Consider the following 22,033-nt stretch of genomic DNA (forward strand, 5'->3'; position numbering starts at 1 on the left):
GCAAAGGAAGGCCACAGAGCGCGGAGGCGCAGCCTAGAGCGCCACCTGGAGGCGGGGCCAGTTCCGGCTGGCCTCCTCTCCGAAGAGCACCTCCCGGGAACCCCTGGTGAAGAGTGGCTGGGGAAAATTTGAGCATTTGGGTAACGCTGTGTATCAGACACCCTCCGATGATCACATTTAATCACAAGACACCGTTTCACAGTGCTTCCGAGGCTCCGAGAGATGAAATGGCTTGCGTACCTAGAGCTTGTCAACTTGTCCTGCATCTTACCACTTCATGTTATTCTGATATCCGCATGCGTAAGAGAACAGAGCTCATATCTTTAACCCGAACTGGAATTTTAGCCTGTGGGTCAGTTCTGTTTCCTGCCACTGCATCCGCCATGCCTTAGCTGCAGCCATATCCAGCCATGGGTCGTTTTTCAAAGGCACTGATATCGGAATTGTTAGGGAATTGTTAGGTTGCCTGTACACTGGCAACCCTAGCAAGCGAGGCTTGGCCACCTGTCTTCAATACGCCGACTAAACAGTCAAACAGATAGTAAAAAGCAGGAAAAGATTTATTCAATGGGGCCACACTGGGAAGAACGTAGAGGTCCAGTGACTCCCCAGCTCATCTTCCAGGTCTAACATGAGGGTAAGGCTTAAATAGAAGACAAGAATGCAGTAAGGAAATTGTGTTCCCTCACCCCTCACCATTGTCTGAGCTCCATTCTACAGGATGGCCCACTTGACAAGTTGCAAATCTTGGATGTAGGAGACAAGCAAGTGCCGCCTTCTCCAAGAGCAGAAAAACACACTTCAAAATGAGAAGAGATTTTAAAAAATTAACTTCATGCTGTTGATGAAAACAATTCTTCAAGAAGACATTACAGTTGTATTAATTTATTGTTATTTTGGAGACAGGCTCTTAATGTGTAGCCCTGGCTGGCCTCCTTACAGAGATCTGTCTGCCTCTGCCTCCTAAGTGCTAGAAGTAAAGGCAGTTCACAGGCTTCCTTCCTCTAAATAGGTCTTTGCACCCTGCCAGGGGTTGAGGTGGAGCTCCCACCCAAACATTCCAGACTCTTTGGGTATAGGGACACGGGTTCAAGTCTGACTACATCCTGCGGGCATGGGGCAATGTGGGGAAGAGGAGTCGGGAATTGGTGAGCTCACATTTGGCAGGAGGTGTGAATGGAGGAGCATCCGGTTAATTATCACTCTGGAGACCTCAGGCATCTGTTTCTTGAGGAAGCAAAGAAGGCAAGTTTCTAGGAAAAAAACAGATCATTAACATCTGCCCTAGTTGTACTGTAAAGATGAATGCACAGAGCAGAAGAGCAGATAGGCCCATTGTTGGGACATCTTGGAAAACCAGAGGGTGGAGGGTCCCAGCTGCTGGACAGACCATGTATCCTGAATGGGTGCCTGCTTGAGCCTGGAGAGATGTCCAGCATGGATGTCCCAGGAGCTTGGCAGCTGAGGGGGTGGTGAGGATCACAGTATGAATGGAGAAGGGATCTCAGAAGAGAGAGGTAGGGGAAGCACCCGGCCAGTGGGGGAGTTTGGGTTGGGAGGTGGTGATTAAGGAAGAAGGGCCTTCCATAAAGGAGCTCAAAAGGGCTCAAACCTGTAGGAGAGCGTGGGGTGGTCCAGAGACGGGTAAGGGCAATGGGAAGAAGGGAGGGCCAAGATAACCTGAGTTCAATGGAGAACTTGGTGAGCTGTTGTTTGATGAGTCCTTTGGCCTTCTCAACCTTTCCTGAGGATAAAGGTGTCAACCATAGTTAAGAGGTAATGGAGTTCTTTAGGTATGGTCATGTGAGTGAAGTCCACCTGCCAATCCTCACCTGGTTGGTGTCCTCGAAGCTGGTGCAAAGGCTGACATATCTGGAGGGCCCCTATAAATGGACCCGTGAAATACTCAGGACACTATGGGGGCCAAGGTGAGTGTGGTCCCAAAAAGTCTGAGAACATTTCAACCAAGCAGAGGTGCAGGACAAGCAGGTATGACCAGAAAAAGAGTGTGAGAAGAATCGCCCTGCAAGAATGCAGGGAAGTGTCAGGGTCTTAAGTAGGAAGGAAGGGATCATGATGTCAAAACAGAATAAGTAGCTCCCATGTCCAAAAGCAAGTCAATGGACTTACCCGTTACCTGCAGCATTACCCTAGGCTCAGAGAGGGCAATGGGAGTCAGCAGGTCTAGGCCACGTCAGTTCTCCGCCAGGCTTAGGAGTTCTCAGTTGCCAGTGTTGGTGAGGCTGGACCTCCATGGCATGGCATGGAGGACAAGTCTGCACAGGGGCATTCCGATTTCCAGTGCCCAGGCTGTCAGCAGACAGGGCATGGCCTCCTGGGCGGCTGAGGGTCAGGGCAACACCGTGACCAGTGGCCCTGCTTGCTGCATTTGAAGCAAGTTTTTGGCAGAGTTGACCTGGGCTGAGCTCCGGTGGGATGGAGCCTCCTGGCCTACTACCCTGGTGGCCCCAGAGCAGCTGCTAAGGCTTGGCTTGGAGCAGATTCTGTTGTAGTCCTGTCTGTCGGGTTGACTCGGCTGTCATTCTCCAGCATTAAAAACTTTAAAAGCCATTTTTGCCAATTCCTGTAGGGGAGTTTGAGGATACTCCTCAGCCTTTTTAATTTTTTTCTAATATCTGGCACTGACTGAGAAATGAAATGGGTGGGGAGGCAGGAGTCTGGCAAGACTGAGTATAAGAAGAAACTGGGGAAGATTTGGAGGCGTTAGGCCAGTGTGTAGGTTGAGGCATTGGGAGATGGAGGGCAGTGGGAGGAGGGGAGGACAGGAAGGAGGGTAAGGAGGAGGAATTTGGTCTTAGATTTGTGGCTCTGGAGGAGGGGGTTGGGCAGGTAGAGTTTGGGGGAGGTGGGGGAGAGGTCAGTGTCTCCACCAGTGAGTGGAACATGTGGCCCCATAGGAGGGGGTTGAGCAGGTAGAGTGCAGGGGAAGTGGGGGAGGGGCCAATGTCCCTGGCAGCATGGTCAGAGTGAAATTTTTAGGATCCCAGTTCCCAGATAGGCGGGAATCTGGAGGCGCCGTGACCCTAGCCAACAAGACCGGTGCTGTGAGACATTGGCCCCTGTAGGGAGGGTGAGAACGCAGAACCCAAAAACTGTGGACCTAGGGCAGTTCTGTCCAATTACACAGATAGCCCCAATTTGAATGTATTTTGTGAAAGGCCCCACGGGGGCATTTGAGCATCAGGCTTTTGAATGGCAAGTGCTGTTTCTCAAGTCTATGCCGAGGACCTGAAGCTAGCACAAGGCGTCTGCTGTGGTAAGTCTTGGGTCAAAAACGGGGGGGGGGGGGGTCCCTTCACCAGAACATTTTCTGGAGAAGGGGTCCCATGGAACAAAGGCAGCCCTCTGCACAGAAAGGGTCGGGTGGAGCAGAGGCAGCCTTTTGCTCCAGAATGGGTTGGGGGCCTGGTGGACACCCTTGCCTTCCTAGGCAAGGACTTGGAAAGGAAACTTACCCAGCTGGGAGCTGATCTCAGTCTGGCAGAGAGCAGGTGTGCGGGAGAGGGGTGTTTTTCCACCTTGCGACCTTGCGGCCCTGGACCAGTGGGGAAAAATCATCACCCCCTCGGTGGAATCCCCAGATGGTAAGTCTTTTCACTCTGAAGGCCTCTCTGCCGACACAACAATCCAAATTAAACTGAATCAGACTGAATTGGAAAAGCCCAGGTTTAATGGGTAAAGCATCATTCCCTGGCCCCTCAGAGAGGAGACTGGGAGGAGAGACCAGAAGAACCAAATGTCTGTTTTGGGGATGCAGCTTGTATACCCTGTGGGAGTGGTCTTGAGCCTCTCTGGGGGAGGAGCTGTGTTTGGTGGGCTTTGAAGGGGCGGGTTTGGGGAAAAAGATGGGGGAGGGGAGTTGAGGTGGCTCTTCCACCAGAACATTCCTGACTCTGGAGATAGGGATGCCAGGGTGCCGGGGGTTGAGGTGGAGCTCCCACCCAAACACTAAACACCTGTTTGTTCTCCGTGCAATAGCAAGGTTTCCCTCCTGCCCCGCTAGTCTCTCGCAGATAGTCCTGGCCATGTCCAGTCTGCTGGGTTTCCCCCCCCCCCCCCCCTGCTCTGGATTCTTCCAGAAGCCTCTGGGTATTCTTTCCCTTACTCACAATAAACACCACCACCACCATGGAGTGGCCATTTCGGTGTTTTTTTGTTTTTTTTTTACTGCTCTGTCACTTACAATGTAAAGCTGGGATCTGATCAACCATGTGCTCAGGTGGACTCCGGAAAGTAGGTACAGGCGCTCTCTTACAGACACTGGTTCTGACAGCAGCACCATACAACAGCAGGAAAATTTTATATTTTTATCTATTTGTTTTGCAGTGCTAAGGATAGAAATGAGAATCTAGCACATGCCAGACCAACATTTTACCACTGAACTACACCCCAACCCTCACATCTTTTAAAGAACATGAAAGAGAAAGGTAAAATACTGCCCCCCCATAATTTTTTAAAAAGATATACACTCTTTGGATGGGTGGTGGCTGCACATGCCTTTAATCCCAGCACTTAGGAGGCAAAGGCAGGTGGATCTCTGTGAGTTAGAGGCCAGCCTGGGCTACAAAGTGAGATCCAGGACAGCCACAGCTACATAGAGAAACCGTCTTGAAAAACAAACAAACAAAAATGTATGCCCTCTGGTCAGAAGGGGGCAGGAGAGGACAGAAAACAGTGTGCTCCTCCCGCACCCCCAGGATACAGTTGTCTGCGTCTTGTCAATACATTTCCATCATCCTAGAAAGTTCCCTCATTTTAAAAAACATTTAATATTTTTATGTTTATTTATTTTATGTATATGTTTTGCCTACATGCTTGTCTGTGCATCATGTGCATGCCTGCTGCCAGAGGTCAGAAAAGGATATCAGAGTCCCTGGAACTGGAGTTACAGATAGTTGTGAGCTACCATGAGGGTGCTGGGAATCAAACCCGGGTCCTCTGGGAAGAGCAGTTGTTATGAGCAGTCTACCAGAGATGACCACTCAGACACAGTTTATAGACAATTGAAAGTCTTTATTCCAGCTGGCTGGGACTTCACTCAGGTATTCAGGGATCCAGGTGTAGCCCTGAGTGTCCAGAGCACAGGCTGTTTGGAGCAAAAACCTCATGAGGGGGAATATGTAGAAGCAAGCAGTTTAACAGAGGCTAAGATAAGCAGTTAGCTGGAGGGGGTTCTGTATAAGCAGGCAGTTATCAGAATAAAGATAAGCTAGCTTGAGCATCTCGACCTCTGGTCTCAGAATAGAGTTGGGTAATTTTCCAGGTCATTGTCCATTGCGAAGATCAAATTCTAGCTAAAGCTGAAATGGCCTCAGCAAGAATACAAGATGGAAGAACCTCTGCACTGTCTCTCTGTCTCACAGAAAGTACTCTTAACCGCTGATTTATCTCCAGCCTCCACTCATGTATTTTTAATGGTCAACCGTATGCCTGACCTTGGCAACCACTTATCTTTTTTTTTTAATTACTCATCTGTTTTACTTTTTAAAAAAGTAGCATAGAAATGGAGTCAAGAATGCACATTCATCCAAGTATGTTTTCAGCTTCACTCGATAAAAATTCTAAGGACTGAGAAGGCCGGGGTTGTGGTTTAATGTTTGTTTTCTTCAAAGAACAGTCACATTCTTTTCCACCACAATTTTACCATTTGACAGTCGCCAGCAGTGTGAGAACACTCTAGCAGTGACCAGCAGTGTGTGTGAGCACTCTAGCAGTGACCAGCAGTGACCAGCAATGTGTGTGAGCACTCCGGCAGTGACCAGCGGTGTGTGTGAGCACTCCGGCAGTGACCAGCGGTGTGTGTGAGCACTCCGGCAGTGACCAGCGGTGTGTGTGAGCACTCCGGCAGTGACCAGCGGTGTGTGTGAGCACTCTGGCAGTGACCAGCTGTGTGTGAGCACTCTGGCAGTCACCAGCGGTGTGTGAGCACTCTGGCAGTGACCAGCTGTGTGTGAGCACTCTGGCAGTCACCAGCGGTGTGTGTGAGCACTCTGGCAGTGACCAGCAGTGTGTGAACACTCTAGCAGTGACCAGCAGTGTGTGAGCACTCCGGCAGTGACCAGCGGTGTGTGAGCACTCTAGCAGTGACCAGCGGTGTGTGAGCACTCTAGCAGTGACCAGCGGTGTGTGAGCACTCTAGCAGTCACCAGCTGTGTGTGAGCACTCTAGCAGTGACCAGCAGTGTGTGAGCACTCTAGCAGTGACCAGCAGTGCTCTTGGGTCTTTGCATTCTAGTTCTTAGGATTGCCAGAGTTTTGTTTTTAGCGATTCTAGCAGATGTGTAGTGGTTTCTCGTTTTTATTTTAATATCTATTGAAAGCAAGTAATTCTCTTTAATAAGATTTGTTTGGAGACACAATATTTCAAAGCAATGGGATTGTTTCAAGAAAAGTAGATCTGGGGTCCCTGATGGAAAATACGATGGGAACAGTTATCTAGACAACATATGTAGCTACTTCTAACCTCGGGTCCAAAGAGAGCAGGAAGAGGACCGAAAATGATGTGTGCTTCCTGGCCCACACACCCTGCCCCAGCCTATCCCACCCCACCAGTTACCACTCCCCAGCATTTGCATGCACTACTGTTTATAGTATTGTGGGAAAGCCTTTCCCTTTGAATCTTCTTAGCTATTACATTGTGACATTTGACTTCCCCCAAATGATCTATGTGAACTGATTCCATGTCAAACCTTATCAAATATTATAAAACCCTCCCCTGCCAAAACATAATTATCCTACTCTAAGAACCAAACCACCCTAACCCAGTTACTATTGCTGGATCCTTGCTAAGTCCATTTTCTGGGATTAAGGTTAGAGCTTGTGTGAGAACTGTGGGCAGCTGAGCTAGGTAAAATCCCACATCTTCCTAGTCTCTGATTTTTAGGGCTGACAGTCTGCAGATCTGTGTGTGTGTCTTTGGGGAGAGGGCAGGGGGTGGGCTGGAGTGGCAGGTCTGCTTACTCCTAGGTGACTACAGGCCCTCCTCTCTAGGGCTGAGGCTGCTCAGGCGAAGCACGGCACGAATCTTCTGGGGTTGAGGCTGTAGTGTCCCCCCAAAGACATATTCCAGCCTGAGGCCCTGGCTCCCTTCTGGTAACTGAAACCGGAAGGTCCTGAGGAGGGTAGCAAACATCAGGAAGAGCTCCATTCGGGCCAGCTGTTCCCCAGGACACACCCGATGCCCTGGAGGCAGAGGGAGAGGTCAGAGAGTAGCCGGGGACTGTGTCTGTCCCAATTACCTTCCCACCTACCACTCCAGGACCCAGCACTGTGCCTGATACCTGCAGAGAAGGGCAGGAAGGCCTCATTGGCCACAAAGTTTCCATCCTTGTCTAGGAAGTGGCCAGGGTTGAACTGTTGAGGGGTCTCCCAGCACTCGGGGTCATACAGCACAGAGGCCAGATTGGGCAAGATGATGGTACCCTGCAGAGAAGAGCTTGGCTTGGGGCCAAAGAAACTGCAGTATATGGGTGGGGGTGGCCAGGGTGCCCAGGACCCAGGCAGATGTAGCAGGCAGACCCTGAGTGGCCCTCCCTCCAGGCACACACCCACTAAGGAGGTGAGTCTCATGCCTCTGGATTCATGGCTGCCCTCCATGGGGGAAGGGAAGAAAAGAATGGGGAGATTGAAAAGGTGTGGGGGAGGGGAAGAGCAAGTGTTGGAAAGACAGAAAATGTAGAGCCGTAGATGGAAACTTGACTGGTTAGTACTGGAGAGAGGAGACCATGGATATGTCCTCACCTTCACCTCCACCGTAGCCCTACTTGTGACCCTTACCCGCCCTGCAGCCCTAACCCCAGTGCCCACTCTGTCTCACAAGTGAAATGGATGTGTGACTGGACAGAGAGTCACCCTGAGCAAGGGGGAGCAGTAAGGGCCAAAGGCTTCGGCCCAAATAACCTACGGTCCTTTCCATGTGGGCCCTGGGCTAAAGGGAAACCCCAGTTGCAGCTAGGGATACAGCTTGGTGGTCTGGCCCTTGCCTAGCATGCACTAGGGCCTGAGTTTAACCCTGGAGTCCCTGGAGCAGAGACAACTTGAAGAGCACCCGTGGGCTAAAGGGAAACCCCAGTTGCAGCTAGGAATAGAGCTTGGTGGTCTGGCCCTTGCCTAGCATGCACTAGGGCCTGAGTTTAACCCTGGAGTCCCAGCACAGGAAGGAAAGGGGGGAGGGGGAATAAGAAGGGAGGCAATAAAAAGGTCCAGGCAAAGAAGAATGGGGGTTAGTTATGGCCCTAGGTCTTCGGATACTCAGCTTCAGGATTCTGGTGAAGGCTTCCTACCCTATGGCTTATTTCTCAATTCCATAGAACTAGGCCAAATATCCCATGGGCACCAGGAGACAGACTGCAGCATTCTTGGTTTTGACAAGGAGAGCTTTAGGTTTAAAATGAAACCAAAACAAAAACGTCTGAAGAATTTGAACTCTGCATCCCAAGCAAACACTGATGGAGACTGCAGAGGGAGCTGACTTTGTCCAGCGGGTGTGCGCTGTTGCTGAGCTTGCTGCACTACCTGGGCTGAAGGACGAGGCCGGGCTGAGGCCATCTGGACCAGCAAGACACCCAGACCTGCTCACTCTGTGACTCCACACAGAGGTGCTGGGGAGGCACGTGTTCCCACTAGTGCCTGAGTCAGCTGCACATTTTCCCTTACAGTGCTGGGAATTTCCCTGGGTCTCTGCTTGAAATTAAATAGCCAGATGCATTGTGATCACAACCCCCCCCCCCCCCCCCGCCCCGTGGTGTTGGGAAATAAACCCAAGGCTTCACTCACATGTACTTTACCTCTAAGCCACACCTCAGCCAAATCATCAATTCTTGTTCGACAGCTGAGTCATCTCTCTTGCCCAACTCAACAGTTCTTAATAATCACCTTCAGATGAAGGGACATTTGCAAAGAGGCTATGATCTCTCATGTATCCCATCCCAAATGGCATCTGGTGCCTTGCAAAGCACGGACAGATCTTGGTTCATGGAGCAGCAGTCAGAACACCCCATATCCACACATAGAAGGCCAACATGCCTTTCCCCCCAGAACCATCTGCCTCCTGGGGCCTCTGTTCCAGCCTGTCCTCGGGAAACGGCAGTTTGAAGCTCACCATCGCTTAGCATGTCGGAGCAGAGACAGCTTGAAGAGCACCCGTGTGCTGGGCCTGCTGCGCTTACTGTCTCTCAGTCGTTGAAACGGCGTGTTGAGTACTATTAACTGTCAACTCAACAAAATCTGGAATGACCTGGGCGGTGGGCCTCCAGCTTGGCTGTGGGGGGATCTTGATTACATTAGTTGAGGTGAATAGACCCAACCACACTGGGTAAAGTAGCACCATTTCCTAGGCAAAGGACCCTGGGCTGTGTAAGGGTAGAAAAAGCGAGCTGGGCACTACTGGGTATTGGTTCATTGCTCTCTGCTCCTGACTGGGTATAATGTACCAGTTCCCTCAGGTTCCCGATGCCTTGACTTTCCCTCAGTGATGACCACGTCCATCTCTTCAGTCCCTAGTTTTGATTTTTGAGACAGGATCTCATGTAGTCTAGCCTGGCCTTGACTATGTAGCTGAAAATGACCTGGAACTCCTGATGTTCCTGCCTCTATTTCCTGAGCTCTGGAATTACAGGTATGTACTACTAACTTTGATTTGTTGGTTTATTTTTGTATTATTGGCTATTAAACCTAGGGCCTTGCACACGGTAGAACTACATAAAATATGTGTGGACGACAAACACTGGAAAGAGGTATCTTAAAATACCCCTGAACCACAGGACACTCTATAAGTGACTACATCCTGCCATAGTCGCCTCCCCAGTGCCACAGGTGACTGAATGATGGCTAACTGTGCTGGGCAGGAGTGCTTTCTGCAGGTGCTGGGTCTGGCATGGGCCCGTTCCAGACTACTTACCTTGGGCACGTAGTAACCGTGCATCCAGGTAGAAGTCACACACTGACGCACAGCACCCACAGCCACAACGCTGCTAAGACGCTGCACCTCGTGGAGGACAGCTCGGGTGTAGGGCAGCCGTTCCCGGTCCTCATAGCAGACGGCCTGCGAAGTGCCCAGGACCTCGTCCAGCTCCTGCTGCACTCTCTCTGTGGATGGCTCAGTAAGGGTCTCGGGGAGATGCCCGTGCCCCACCCCATCCCACTGGACACCTCTATCCAGCTTTCCCCCCAGAGACAGCTGCTGAAGTTCACAGTCTGAGGTCATACCCCCACCCCACCTCCAGCCATTCCGTGGGAGAGGCCCCGGATGTGAGTCTCATCGCCTAGGAACCGTTGTCTTCATTTGACATGTGGGGAAACCAGGCCTCCACCGGGCAGGGACTTTTGCCCTCACAGCTGGTTACAGCCTGGTTTGTTCCTTGGAGAACTCCAGCTACCTTTGTTCCTCACAACTGTGATCTTATTGTTAACCTGGCACTTGGCAGGCGCTGAATCATTACCAAATGAGTGAAGCCACACTTCCCCAGCTGCACCAGTTCTGAGAGACAGAATGATTTCTCAAGGTCATGGAGCAAGTCACAGGCTGGCAACTGAAACCCCTCATGTCTGACTCAAAGCTGTCAATGTCCCTGTGCCATGAGATGAGAACAGGACCCTCCCCCATGGCCACAGAACAGAGTGATGGGGTCTTGGAGCAGGGTATAACTGAGGGCACCCTACCCTGGACGGCTCCGTGATGGACCAGGTGTATGAGTGCCCAGTGCAGTGTGGTAGCCGTGGTATCGGTACCGCCCAGAAACAGGTCAATCACCACTTGGATGAGGTTCTCCTCGTTGAATGTGGAGACAGGGTCAGCCATGGCCTGGTGGGGTGGGGAAAGGAACAAGCAGCCTTGGCTCTAAGGGTTCCTTGTGCACAGCCCTGGTGTCTTCCTAAGATCTGACTTGTCCCAAGACTTAGAGGACCAGAGCTCCTTGAGGGTGAGACCCCTTGGAGGGAGGGCCTGAGTCCTGGGACGGGACTGGCTTCCGTGGGGGGACTGCTGTGGAGTTCCGCCCCCTCCCTCTATGCCCTCTGCTTCACAGCCTACCATCTGTAGAGAAGCCAGCTCTGGCCTGGAGGACCCTTTCTTAACCCAAGTGTCCAGGTGCCCAAAAGTTTGCAGAATGAGTCAAACATGAGAAACAGAGCTCATGGCTGAGAAATGAGGTACACCCCAGGAGTATCGGCTCCCAATCCCTGCGCTCCAGGCTAACCTTGGTGATTTGTGACAGGTAGCAGTTGATGAAATCCTTGGGGGCCTCAGGTGCCCTGAGCTTGTGCCTGATGATTTCATGGCGGATGAAGCCCTTCACAGCCTCATGGTACTGAAATATCTTCTGGTGGGGCCCTGAGAGGTAGCGGAGGGCCCAGGGAAACATGTCGTATAGCTACAGAGAGAATGGTCCACTCAGAGCCTACTCAGGCACCAGTCCCGAGTCAGGACAGCTGAGCACTGTACTAGGGTCTCCAAAATGCGGTAGGCCTCTGACTTAAAAAGCTCAGGGCTGAGCAGAGCGTGGTAGCCCATGCCTTTAATCCCAACACTCAGGAGGCAGAGGCAGGAGGATCTCTGTGAGTTCAAGGCCAGCATGGTCTACAAAGCAAGTTCTAGGACAGCCACGACTCTGTTACACAGAGAAACTCTGTCTCGATAAACAAAACAAACACACCTAAAAAAACTCAGGACTGCCTTTTATGTGGAGAGCCCCAAATTGTCTAAACAGAAATGAGAGCCTGGGGAACCCAGACTCAGACCCAGCCACACCTCCTGCCTGTGTTTACCCTCCCAGCCAGACCCTGGCTGAGGCTCCTGTCTGACTTGGATCCAGATATTCCCATGGTCTGCATACCAGCCTCCCTCAAAGCCAATTACCCGGCGCCAAATAGTGCTGGCAAAGGCTAGGCCTAGGTTGACGGCTTGAATTAGTTCCAGGAAGATGGGCTCCTCCGAGAGGAGGTGATGGCCAAACACCAGGGCCCCGATCACTCTCGTTGTGGATCGAACAATAGGAGCCTGAGGGTCGAAGGGTCTGCCTGTGAGGAGAGGGGCAAGGCTCAGCGGGAGGAGGCACAAAGATCTCTGCCTCAGCATTCATCCAGCCGCCAACACTGCCATTCCTTTACTTAATCCGTTCTCATACCTCACACAGGTGCCTGCCGGCCGCTCCCCAATACCTTCTGTGAGCCATGTTCTGTGACAGACTGAGAGAGGCTGACTAGACACATCACATGCTGCAGGCATGTCACTGCTGGGAAGAAGGTGGGGTGGGATAGGAACTAGCTGTGCCTAGGATTCAGGGAGAACTTTGTTCCCCCCAAGACAGGGTTTCTCTGCGTGGCCCTGGCTGTCCTGGAACTCACTCTGTAGACCAGGCTGTCCTCAAACTCAAGAGATCCACCTGCCTCTGCCTCCCAAGTGCCGGGATTAAAGGTGTGCGCCACCACCACCACCACCCAGATTTCAGGGAGAACTTTTTAAGTCTTTTGTGGCCTGGAAGGGTATCAGTTCCCCACAGAGAAGGAAGTGTTGTGGCCTATGAAAGTCCAGAAGGGAAATCAACATTTGCACAAGGCTGGAAGGATGAAAGGCCATCGGTGTTGACTGAACACATCTGGCTTGCCACTTAGGTATTCTTAGGTCTGTGTCCACTCACCTTGGGGAAACTCAAAGTCAAAACCACTAGTAATATTCTTAGGTTTCAGGGACACAACACACACACACACACACACACCTGCGCGCGTGCACGCACGCGCACACACCTCTACAGGGATATGCATGAGTGCGGAGGGGCGCAGGGTTAGGGCAGGCTTGCCCTGGCCCACTTCCTCTCACCCTGCTCCTGGCGGAACACCTTAACCAGTTCTGCTGCCTCATGCTGCAGCCGCAGTTCCAGCGCCTGCTTGCCAAGGCCCAGCTCTCGAAGAGTCGTCAGACAAAAGCGTCTCTGCTGCCGCCACGTATGCCCATTGCTGCAGATAACACCTGGGCCCAAGGAGGGAGAGAGGATGGTCACCCTCCCCCACCCCGACAACTGCCACCGCAGGCAACTCCACCAGGCCTAGAAAGCAGACTTTCAAATAACCTTCTCAACCTGCGTGGGGCTGCTGCTCTGACCAAGGGAAGAGGGGCATTGTGGGGTGGTGGTCAGTGAGCCTAGGGTTCTTAGGGTGGGCTCAGATACATGTGTCCCCAGCTCTCCAGTCCGATTCTGCCCCAAGTGCCCACAGAAGTGAAGGAGGAAATGAAGCAAGAAAGAAACAGAGAGGCCTAAGGGGAGGACAGGAGGGACGGGCACTTTCTGAGACTGCACAGTCATGGGTTTTCACAGGTAAGGGACGGGCACTTTCTGAGACTACACAGTCATGGGTTTTCACAGGTATTCTGGACGGCTTAGTCTCTAACACCCGGGGAAGTGAGAGCAGTTTCCTAACTAAAGACGAGCACATTGAGGGTCGGAGCATGAAACTGACTCGCTCAAGGCCATGAGGCCAGGAAAGGGTTAAGCTGGGCTTGGATGCAGATCTTCTTCACATCTCCCCTCACACGGAGGGGTTTGAGTATGTCTTCCTGGTAACAGCCCTGTCTGTTCACGGTTCTCAACAATCCTTGCCCTCTTGAATACAGTGATGTACAGCCTCATAGATCTGCCCTTCCCTCCCCATAGGAAGGGCACTCACCTTTTTCTCCAAACAGGTCTCGGAAGAATGGGGTGAGGGGCCTCCCCGAGAACTGTTCTGAGTTGGAGACCAGTGCCTCCTTCACGGCCTGGAAGCCGCTGAGCACTACAATGGGTGTGGAACCCAGCCACACAGTGAACACGTTGCCGTGAGTCTGAGCCAGCTGTGGAGAGACCAGACATCTCATGGCTGTACATGAAGCCTCCTGGCCTCACTTGCTGGGATCACCCTCTTGGCATGAATCCCTTCCTTCCTGCACCCAACCCTCAACTTCCGGTGTACCTCCTCAGAGCACTTACCCACTCCCCAGGAACCAGCCCAGGGGCACAGACTCCCTGGAGTTGGGGCTCAGCACTCACACCCCATCAGTCCTGGGAATGGGTGTGTTCTAGTATTATACATGATATAAACAGCTATACTGCCGGAACCCCCCATTCTCCCACCCTCTTCCTGCGGTCCTTAGACTCCATTTTACAACCTCTGTATGCCCTTGCATTTGGCAGGTGAAGAAACTGAGGCTCACAGCTTCAGAGCTGACAAGTGACAAAACCAGGATCTCCCCATCCCCACATCTGGCCCTAAATCTTGCTTCTACCTCCAATGTCCCTAGGCTGAGAAGATGAAGTTCTTCTGTCCATCCCTTTAGGACCTCATGCTTGTGGTCCTGCTCCATACCTGCAACAGTGTCTCTGGGTGCAGCTGAAAGTTTAGTTGCCATAAATTCCCAAGGAGGGGGAAAGGGAAAGGGCCAGGAGGAAGGTGGCTCCTTTTCCAGCAGAAGGCGGCAAGCTTCAGGAGCAGGAAGGAACTAGCCAGGAAAGCCAACCCACTGAACAGGGAGAACATGTCTGTGGCCCTGTGCCGCTTTTCCTTCCCTTTGCTCCCCAGTCACAAATCAGGCCCCCTTACTGCTGTCTCCCCTGGCTTTTATGCTCTCAGGCTGCTTGGTGATGGGAGGCAAACCAGTGAGCAAATCCACTCGGTCACACTACTCACACAGGAGCCATGTCACTCAGCAGGGCCGCAGGGCTCCAGTAGGGGACAAGTTGCAACCAGCCTTGCCCATGTCCCACATAGCTCCATCTTGGGGAGCCTCCACTCAGCCTCTGCCCAAAGGGTCTGTTAACTGTTAGCCAAAAGGACAGAAGCAGTAACTACAAATGGCAGCATCTCCTCTGGGGAGAAGCTACTCCATCAGGATGTGACTAAAGCTGGGCTCTTGTGCCTGCTTTCCACCCAGGGGCACAGCAGCTTCTGAAGCTCTCCAGCCTGCCTATCTCCACCTGTTCTGTCCTCTGCTCAGCATGGTCCTTCACCTGTCCGGCATCCCCACGTCTGTCAGAAGTCAGGGTCCAGAGCCTTTTGTTTATTTTTGACTATCCTGGGAGTGGACTTCTGGGATTCCCCTGCCTCAGTTTCTCACGTGGACTGGAGATGTACACTAGTGTTAGCTAACTCCCTCTCAGAACTGACACCAGAGCCCAGCAACAGAACAATGCCACACTCCAGTTGGGAAAACCGAGGATCTCTTAGTCAAGAGACTATTGGCAATGGAGCATGGATGGGGTAGGGCATCCAGATAAAAGGTTAGCCACAGTGGGAGTCCCTGCCACTCCAGGCCTCAGTCTCAGAAGATGGAAGAGCCCTGGAGATAGACCGTAGTGGTGGCCACACAGTGATATGAAAGCACTTACTGCCATTGAATCATACTTTTTTTTTTTTTTTTGAGACAGGGTTTCTCTGTGTAGCTTTGTGCCTTTCAGGAACTCACTCTGTAGTCCAGGCTGGCCTTGAACTCACAGAGATCCGCCTGCCTCTGCCTCCCAAGTGCTGGGATTAAAGGTGTGCACCACCACTGCTCGGCTGAATCACACATTTAAGCGTGCTAAAATTTATGGTATGCATAGTGTTTTACTACATTTCTAGTATTACTTTACACTTTTCTTGAGAATGTCATACATACATACTTTAAAAAAAAAAAAAGCATACCTACCCCTACTCTCACCTTCCAACTTCTCCTGGTACCTCCAAACAACTTCATGTCCTTCTAAAAGCGATTTTTTTGATTAACCTACTGTGTCCAGTTAGTGATGCTCATGTGTGTGGAACTGTGACAGACTCTGGTGCACAGGTAACCTGACAGTGGTCACACTCCCGAAGAAACGATTCTCCTTCCCCCAGCAGCCATCAGCTGCCCATAACTCCTCAACTAGAAGTGAGGCTTCCTGAGCCTGGCCCGTGTTCGTGCTGGAATGGCTGGATTGCGCAGGTCGCCACAGCTGTGGTGAGGTCATGACTGCAGTAGTCACGCCAATCTAGAAGACGGCAGTTCACAGCGCGGCTGTTGGCTGGGCCTTGAGGGGTAAGGGGCTGATACAGACGTCCCGTTTAGGGTTGGGCACTCACCAGTCCCTTGTTCTTAGCACTTTGGCCAGTCATGAGCCTTTGCATCAGCTGCTGCCCCCGGGGTGAGGGGTGGGGGTGAGGGGTGGGGGTGGGGAGAAGCTTCTCTGATTAATGTGGTTTCATTTGGTTTTGAGAAGGAATCTCACGTAGCCCGGGCTGCCCTCAGATTTGCTACATAGAAGATGAGCCTCCTAGTTCCACCACACAAGGGCTGGAATTGCAAGTGTGTGTGTCCAGCTTTTGCTACATTTTTTTTTTTTCCTTTTTTGAGACAATGTATGTAGCCTAGGCTGCTCTCAAACTCTAAATAGTTGAAGCGGGCCTTGAACTCCTGATCTGCGTGTCTCTACCTCCCCAAGTGCTGGAATTGCAGGCAGTGAAGCCATGGCAGGCTTTGTATTACAGTTTTCAAAAGGTCAGGAGGCCAAACTGGGAGGAAACTGGAGTCCTATAGATGGGTAGACTCATAGACAAACCCATGCAGCCTCCTGTGCCCAGGACTTCCCTGGCATCTCCACCTCTGGGGGCTCTGGCTCCAGGTTCTCGACTGGATATAGAACAATGTTCAACTCGCTGGTCCACTGGGAGGTGAGCTGAGATAGTGAGGTGTGGAAACACTGTTAAACAGTTAACACTGTGACTTCTGGACTGAGCTGCCTTCCGCTAACAAGTCCTGCTTCCCTTCCAGGAAATGTTTCTCGAGAGACTACAGGTCTTCACTGGCTAAACTGGCACATTTGGGAGGCTGAGGCAGGAAGATTGTGAACTGGAGGCTATCCTGAGCTACATACTGAACCCCCTTCCTAGAAACAAAACAAGGAAGAGACTTCCCTCTGAGGCCTTCCCGGGGGGGATTTCACCAATGGTTAGCCAACACTTCCTTACACTGCATGTCTCCCACAGAGCCCCTGGCCTCACTCAGGGTTAATCTCAGGCTCTGTCAACCTTGCCTGTCCACCCCAGTTTTTTACAACGTGGCCAGCTCACGGGATAGATAGCATCAAGTTTCCATTTCTTTGAGATTGTGTCAGAGGTTGCTTAGTTTTAAGTCATCCAGTGATACACTTACTGAAGAAGGACTTGATAGTCCGAGTTCCCGGCTCTCTGTGCACTGTTCTACATGAGAACATGGCGGTCCTTTCATGTGACAGCCTCCTCCTGTCCCTACCGCAATGAGAACTCCTTGAGCCTCAGACTTGTTCTCAACTGTAGTATCTTGTCATGGCCCAGTACACAGTGCCAGCTTTCAACGGAACTTTTATGCTGGCAGTCTGGGGGTGTCGTGAGGGGTCCTGCGGAAGGACATCAGAGTTTCATCAGAAGCTGTAGTGTAATGAAGATGTCCAGGCTGCCGCTGTGGAGATGACTGGCTCAAAGGATAGGGGTGAGATACACAGATGGCTCTGCCGTACGCCTGCATGTTCTACCTGGGCACCATCTCTCCAGCTATGTGGAGCAGGCATGTTTCTCAGAGCCTTCTCAAATCAGACACAACATTTAAAGGCTTTTCTTTAAAGGTGGAGAACCTATCACCCTACTGGGAAACATCGCCTCAACCCTCCCAAGTGTGTTGACCTGTGGCAGGCTTCCTCCCTCTCTAGCCAAAGGTTACAGTATTCTGCCCATTGGGAAACAAGTCTGCCCAACCCTCCCAAGTGTGTTAACCTATGGCAGGCTGCCTCCCTCCCTCACCCAAGGGATACAGTATTCTGGATGCTGGGAAACATGGCTGGCCAACCGTCCCTAATTAGTATATTGACCTGTGGCAGGCTTCCTCCTTGCCTAGCCAAGGGTTACAGTGTTCTGGCTGCTGGGAAACAAGTCTGCCCAACCCTCCCAAGTGTGTTGACCTGTGGCAGGCTTCCTCCTTCCCTCGGCCAAAGGTCACAGTGTTTTGGCTGCTGAGGGCTGGACTCAGTTTCTAAAACAGAGACACACCCAGCACGCTGGGCCTCCATATTCCAGAGATGGCAGGCAACAGGGACATGGAGGCCCCAGGAACAAAAGCCTTTATTACTCAGCCTCAGTGACTAAGCAGTGGCCCCAAGGTTCTCTTTTAAAAGACTCCCCATGTAGCAGGGGGCTGATGCAGGTACAGCTGCCAGCAAGTTCTACCAAGCCTGTGGTGGACTCTTAGCTGTCATTGCTACCCAGGCCGTGGGCCTATTTTCTTTTTAGAATTCTGCAACAAGAATGGACAAAACTCAGACTTCCTCCTATGCCATTACTCTAAAAACCTGCAGTAAAACAAGAGCCCTTTTTGAGGCATCCACATATATTTCCAAACTATTTCTACCTGAAGTACTGGGAAGGATGTTTCGCATCTACTTAGACTCAGCAAGGTGATGCCACTTGCAAGAGGAGGGGAGGCTGTAATTCAAACCCAGGTCTTCTGTCTCTAATTCAGTGTTCTCTCTTCATGGCTGCCTCCAGCTGGGGCAGAGGAGGCCCTGAACCAGCACTGGTAAAGGGAACTCCTGATGACGTAGAGGAGCCAAGAGTCTACCACGCTTGTAAGGTTCCAATCCAGCCATAGAAGACTCTCCCAGGCTGCTGCCACTAGACAACCCTCCTGTGAGCAGCTGCATCCAGAATCTCTTGTCCAGTGCCAGGAGGTGCAGGGTCCTGGGGATGACCACTCCTTCCTCTCTGCCTACAGACTCGGTCAACCAAGAGCCCTTTCCATGGCACAAGATAACAGTGGATATGGAAGTACAGCCTCAACCATGGCAACAGAGTCTCTTCCCTCTACAGACTGTCTCTCACTGTAGAGGCCCCCAAGCCGCGCCCCCCCCCCCACCAAGTGGGAAGGGGATCAATAGAGGTGGTACAAAGGCAGAGGGGTAGGCAGAGATCCCTCTACTGGCCTTCACACACACAAAGAGGAGTTATTCCTTCTTTGGGCTTCATTTGTATAATGCACCCCTGTGCTTCTTATGAGTTCTAAGAACAAATCCAAGGGGCCTGACTCCTCTGGCTATGACGTAAAGTCTCCAGAGGAGAGACGCTATTTCTGGAGAAGGTTTGGAGACCTATGGACTCCTAACTTAGGAAAGGACAAACTCAGACCAATACTGGTCTGTGGACTTTACGGCCAGTGCTTTCTTTGCCTCTCAAACACACTCATAAACACTACCACACCAACACCGAGTGTCCAGCTGCAGAGTGTGGGAGCATGCCGTGAAGCTGCCAGCCTGCTGTGAATTCAGTGCTGAGACTCTACAGGGTGTTTCAGTGGAATTTCAAACTCACTATTGAAAAGAAGGGACCCAAAACAACAAAAGGCTTCTCCATCAGGCTATGCATCAAAGTATATGAGCTCAGGGCTCAAAACAAAATTCATGTCTGAAGGCATGGAGAGGAGTCACCAGCATCCTCCTTAACAATAGCCAATCCTACCCACAGTGCTTTCTGCTGTTGAAGAATTCCTGGGCTTGGGGGCTGGAGAGACGGCTTAGCAGTTACAGTACTTTCCCAGGGGATCTGAGTTCAATTCCCAGCACCCATATTGGGCAGCTCACAGCTGCCCCTAACTCTGGCTCTGGGGGATCTGAAACCCTCTTCTGGTCTGGAATCAGATTCTGAAAATGGACAGGACTAGGTATGGTGGTCTTGGCACAGGATGCCATCATGTAGGAATGGGGGAAGTGTACATCTTTCCAAAGTATAATTCCTCTCTCTCTCTCTCTCTCTCTCTCTCTCTCTCTCTCTCTCTCTCTCTCTCTCTCTCTCTCTCAAAACAGGGTTTCTCTGTGTAGCCCTGGCTGTCCTGTAACTCACTCTATAGACCAGGCTGACCTCAAACTCAGATTCATCTGCCTCTGCTCCCGAGTGCTGGGGTTAAAGGCATGTGCTACCACCACCTGGCAAGGTGTCCTTTCTTTCAGCCAAACATTGCTTTGCCTAACAAAATACAAATGCCAGTATAAATGGTACATGGCTGACCCAGCCCTGGGTTCTCCACTCATGTGGGAAAGGATAGGCACAGAGGTGTTTTTGTCTCCAGTGCTAAACAGTGCCTGCCATTTATCGGATGTTCAATAAATATTTCTCAATAAATATTTTTTTTTGGAGGGGGTGGAGAGAAAGAACATACTAGGGGTCCAAGTACTGGGAAACTATGAGAGCAGAAAGTGGTGGAATGAGAAGTCAGGCAGCTGAGGGTCCTGAGGACTGAGGGGAAGCCCAGAGGGATGGGGTGAGGGCTAGGGCCCAAAGCACACTGTTCTCAGCAGAGGTCAGAATGACTCCAGGGCAGTGGCTTGCTAGGTTCTGTCGAGGCCATAAAAATGGGCCAGAGCTGTGTCCCCAAACCGTGAAACCAATTGTTCTATGCAAAGTCAGCATATTCACCCCAAGTATTCTGTGTCCACAGGCCTACCTGGATGGTACTGGGCCTGTCTCACCTGGGCGATGGGGCTCCCCTTCAGGAAGACGCTGTACCAGAGCTGTGGGGACCCTGTTCTCAATCTGGGCAGCAGCCAGCCAAGCTCTCCCCAGGCGAGCCCACCTGAGGGGGAGGAAGGGAGCTCGCCTGAGCCAAGGGTCGTGCTCTGCCCAGGCCAGAGGGAGATTCTGGGTACAGAGAACATTGCATGGAAAAAGGGGATCTGTCCCCCTTTCTCCTTCCTGGGACCTGAAAGTGACCTCAGCAAGATCCAGGCTTTGCAGGTCATATACACTAACATCGGTCAGACTTAGAGGTGGACGAAACTGTGGCCAACACCTAGTCGAGCACTGGCTCCTGGTTACTGAAGCTGAGATCACAGGATGAAAGAACAGGCTGGACCTCGGGGTTTGGCTGCTCCGGCATGGCTTCCGTGTGCTTTGATGTCTGTTGGAAGTAGGGCCTGAAACGGCGTCTTTATTAAGTTTTATGTCATATAAGTCACACTTGTGAAACGGTTGAGAAACTTCAGTCGCTCAGCCCCAAAATGCCCAGGACAGGGTTTACCACACAGGGTTCACACAAATTGGCCAGCAGAACCCCCGGCATACAATCTCCGGGTCTGGCTGAGACACGTCTTGCTCAACATTTCACTCCCTTCCCAGATCTACAAACCAGTCCAGAGGATCCGCTGAGAACTTCAAGTTTAGAGGTTGGGAAGGTGGCTACATGACAGAGCCTCCATTCCATTATGGCTCATGGCTAACTGCTGAGAGCATGGGGCCACTGTCACACTGGCAGCCCACTGCACCAGAAACAGAGTAGAAATTGCCTTGAAAATATCAAGTTTAGCCAGGAATGGTGCTGTATGCCTTTAATCCCAGTACTCAGGGGCTGAGGCAGGCAGATCTCTATGAGTTTAAGGCCAGCCTGGTCTACAGAGCAGGCTCCTGGCTAGTCAAACTATACAGCAGGACATTGTCTCAAAACAAATATGCAAAAAACAAACAACTCAAATATAAAGCCATCCAAGAAAGAAAAGCTGGAACCACTCACTAACCGGCAGAACTGGACTGGGCTTAAAAATAGCAGTCAGTAGCTATTTTGTCAGTGGGTGTTTCCTGCCCAGTCTAAGATTTTCCTTTCTGGTCCCAACATTCCAAATGCTCTTCTCTGCTTTTTTTTTTTCTCCCTCTTGGGTTCTATTACCTAATATACTAGGCTGCTGTCCCTTAAGATTTTGGGTGATGGCACACACCTTTAATCCCAGCACTCAGGAGGCAGAAGCAGGTGGATCCCTATGAGTTCCGGGCTAGAGTGAGTTCCAGGATAGCCAAAGCTGTTACTTACACAGAGAAACTCTGTCTCAAAAACCCCAAACAAGTAAATGACATTTTTGTGAGGGTGAAATACTTGACCAACCAGCTTTTTTTTTTTTTTTCCTTGCAGTTTATCTGATGGTTCAGGGAACCGAGGCAGTTCAGAGGCTGTAACTGTAACATGAAAAGGGAAGGGAGGAGACCTTAGTCAGGGCAGAGAAAGGGCAGAGGAAAGAGTCTAG

The 22,033-nt window shown here is 51.4% G+C and overlaps 1 protein-coding gene across 1 annotated transcript; it reads right to left on the bottom strand.

Moving 5' to 3' along the window:
- Positions 1-6,033: 6,033 nt before the first annotated feature.
- Positions 6,034-21,224, bottom strand: LOC131922486 (cytochrome P450 2J5-like). Its single transcript, XM_059277292.1, has 9 exons — positions 20,492-21,224; positions 13,680-13,842; positions 12,835-12,984; positions 11,875-12,035; positions 11,216-11,389; positions 10,680-10,821; positions 9,919-10,106; positions 7,301-7,442; positions 6,034-7,202 (listed from the first exon to the last, which is right to left on the bottom strand). Exons 1-9 carry the CDS (start codon positions 20,771-20,773, stop codon positions 6,991-6,993), a joined length of 1,614 nt encoding a protein of 537 aa, XP_059133275.1. The 5' UTR covers positions 20,774-21,224; the 3' UTR covers positions 6,034-6,990.
- Positions 21,225-22,033: the final 809 nt, after the last annotated feature.

Source organism: Peromyscus eremicus, chromosome 12, assembly GCF_949786415.1.
Source record: "Peromyscus eremicus chromosome 12, PerEre_H2_v1, whole genome shotgun sequence".
NCBI classification, from domain to species: Eukaryota; Metazoa; Chordata; class Mammalia; order Rodentia; family Cricetidae; genus Peromyscus; species Peromyscus eremicus.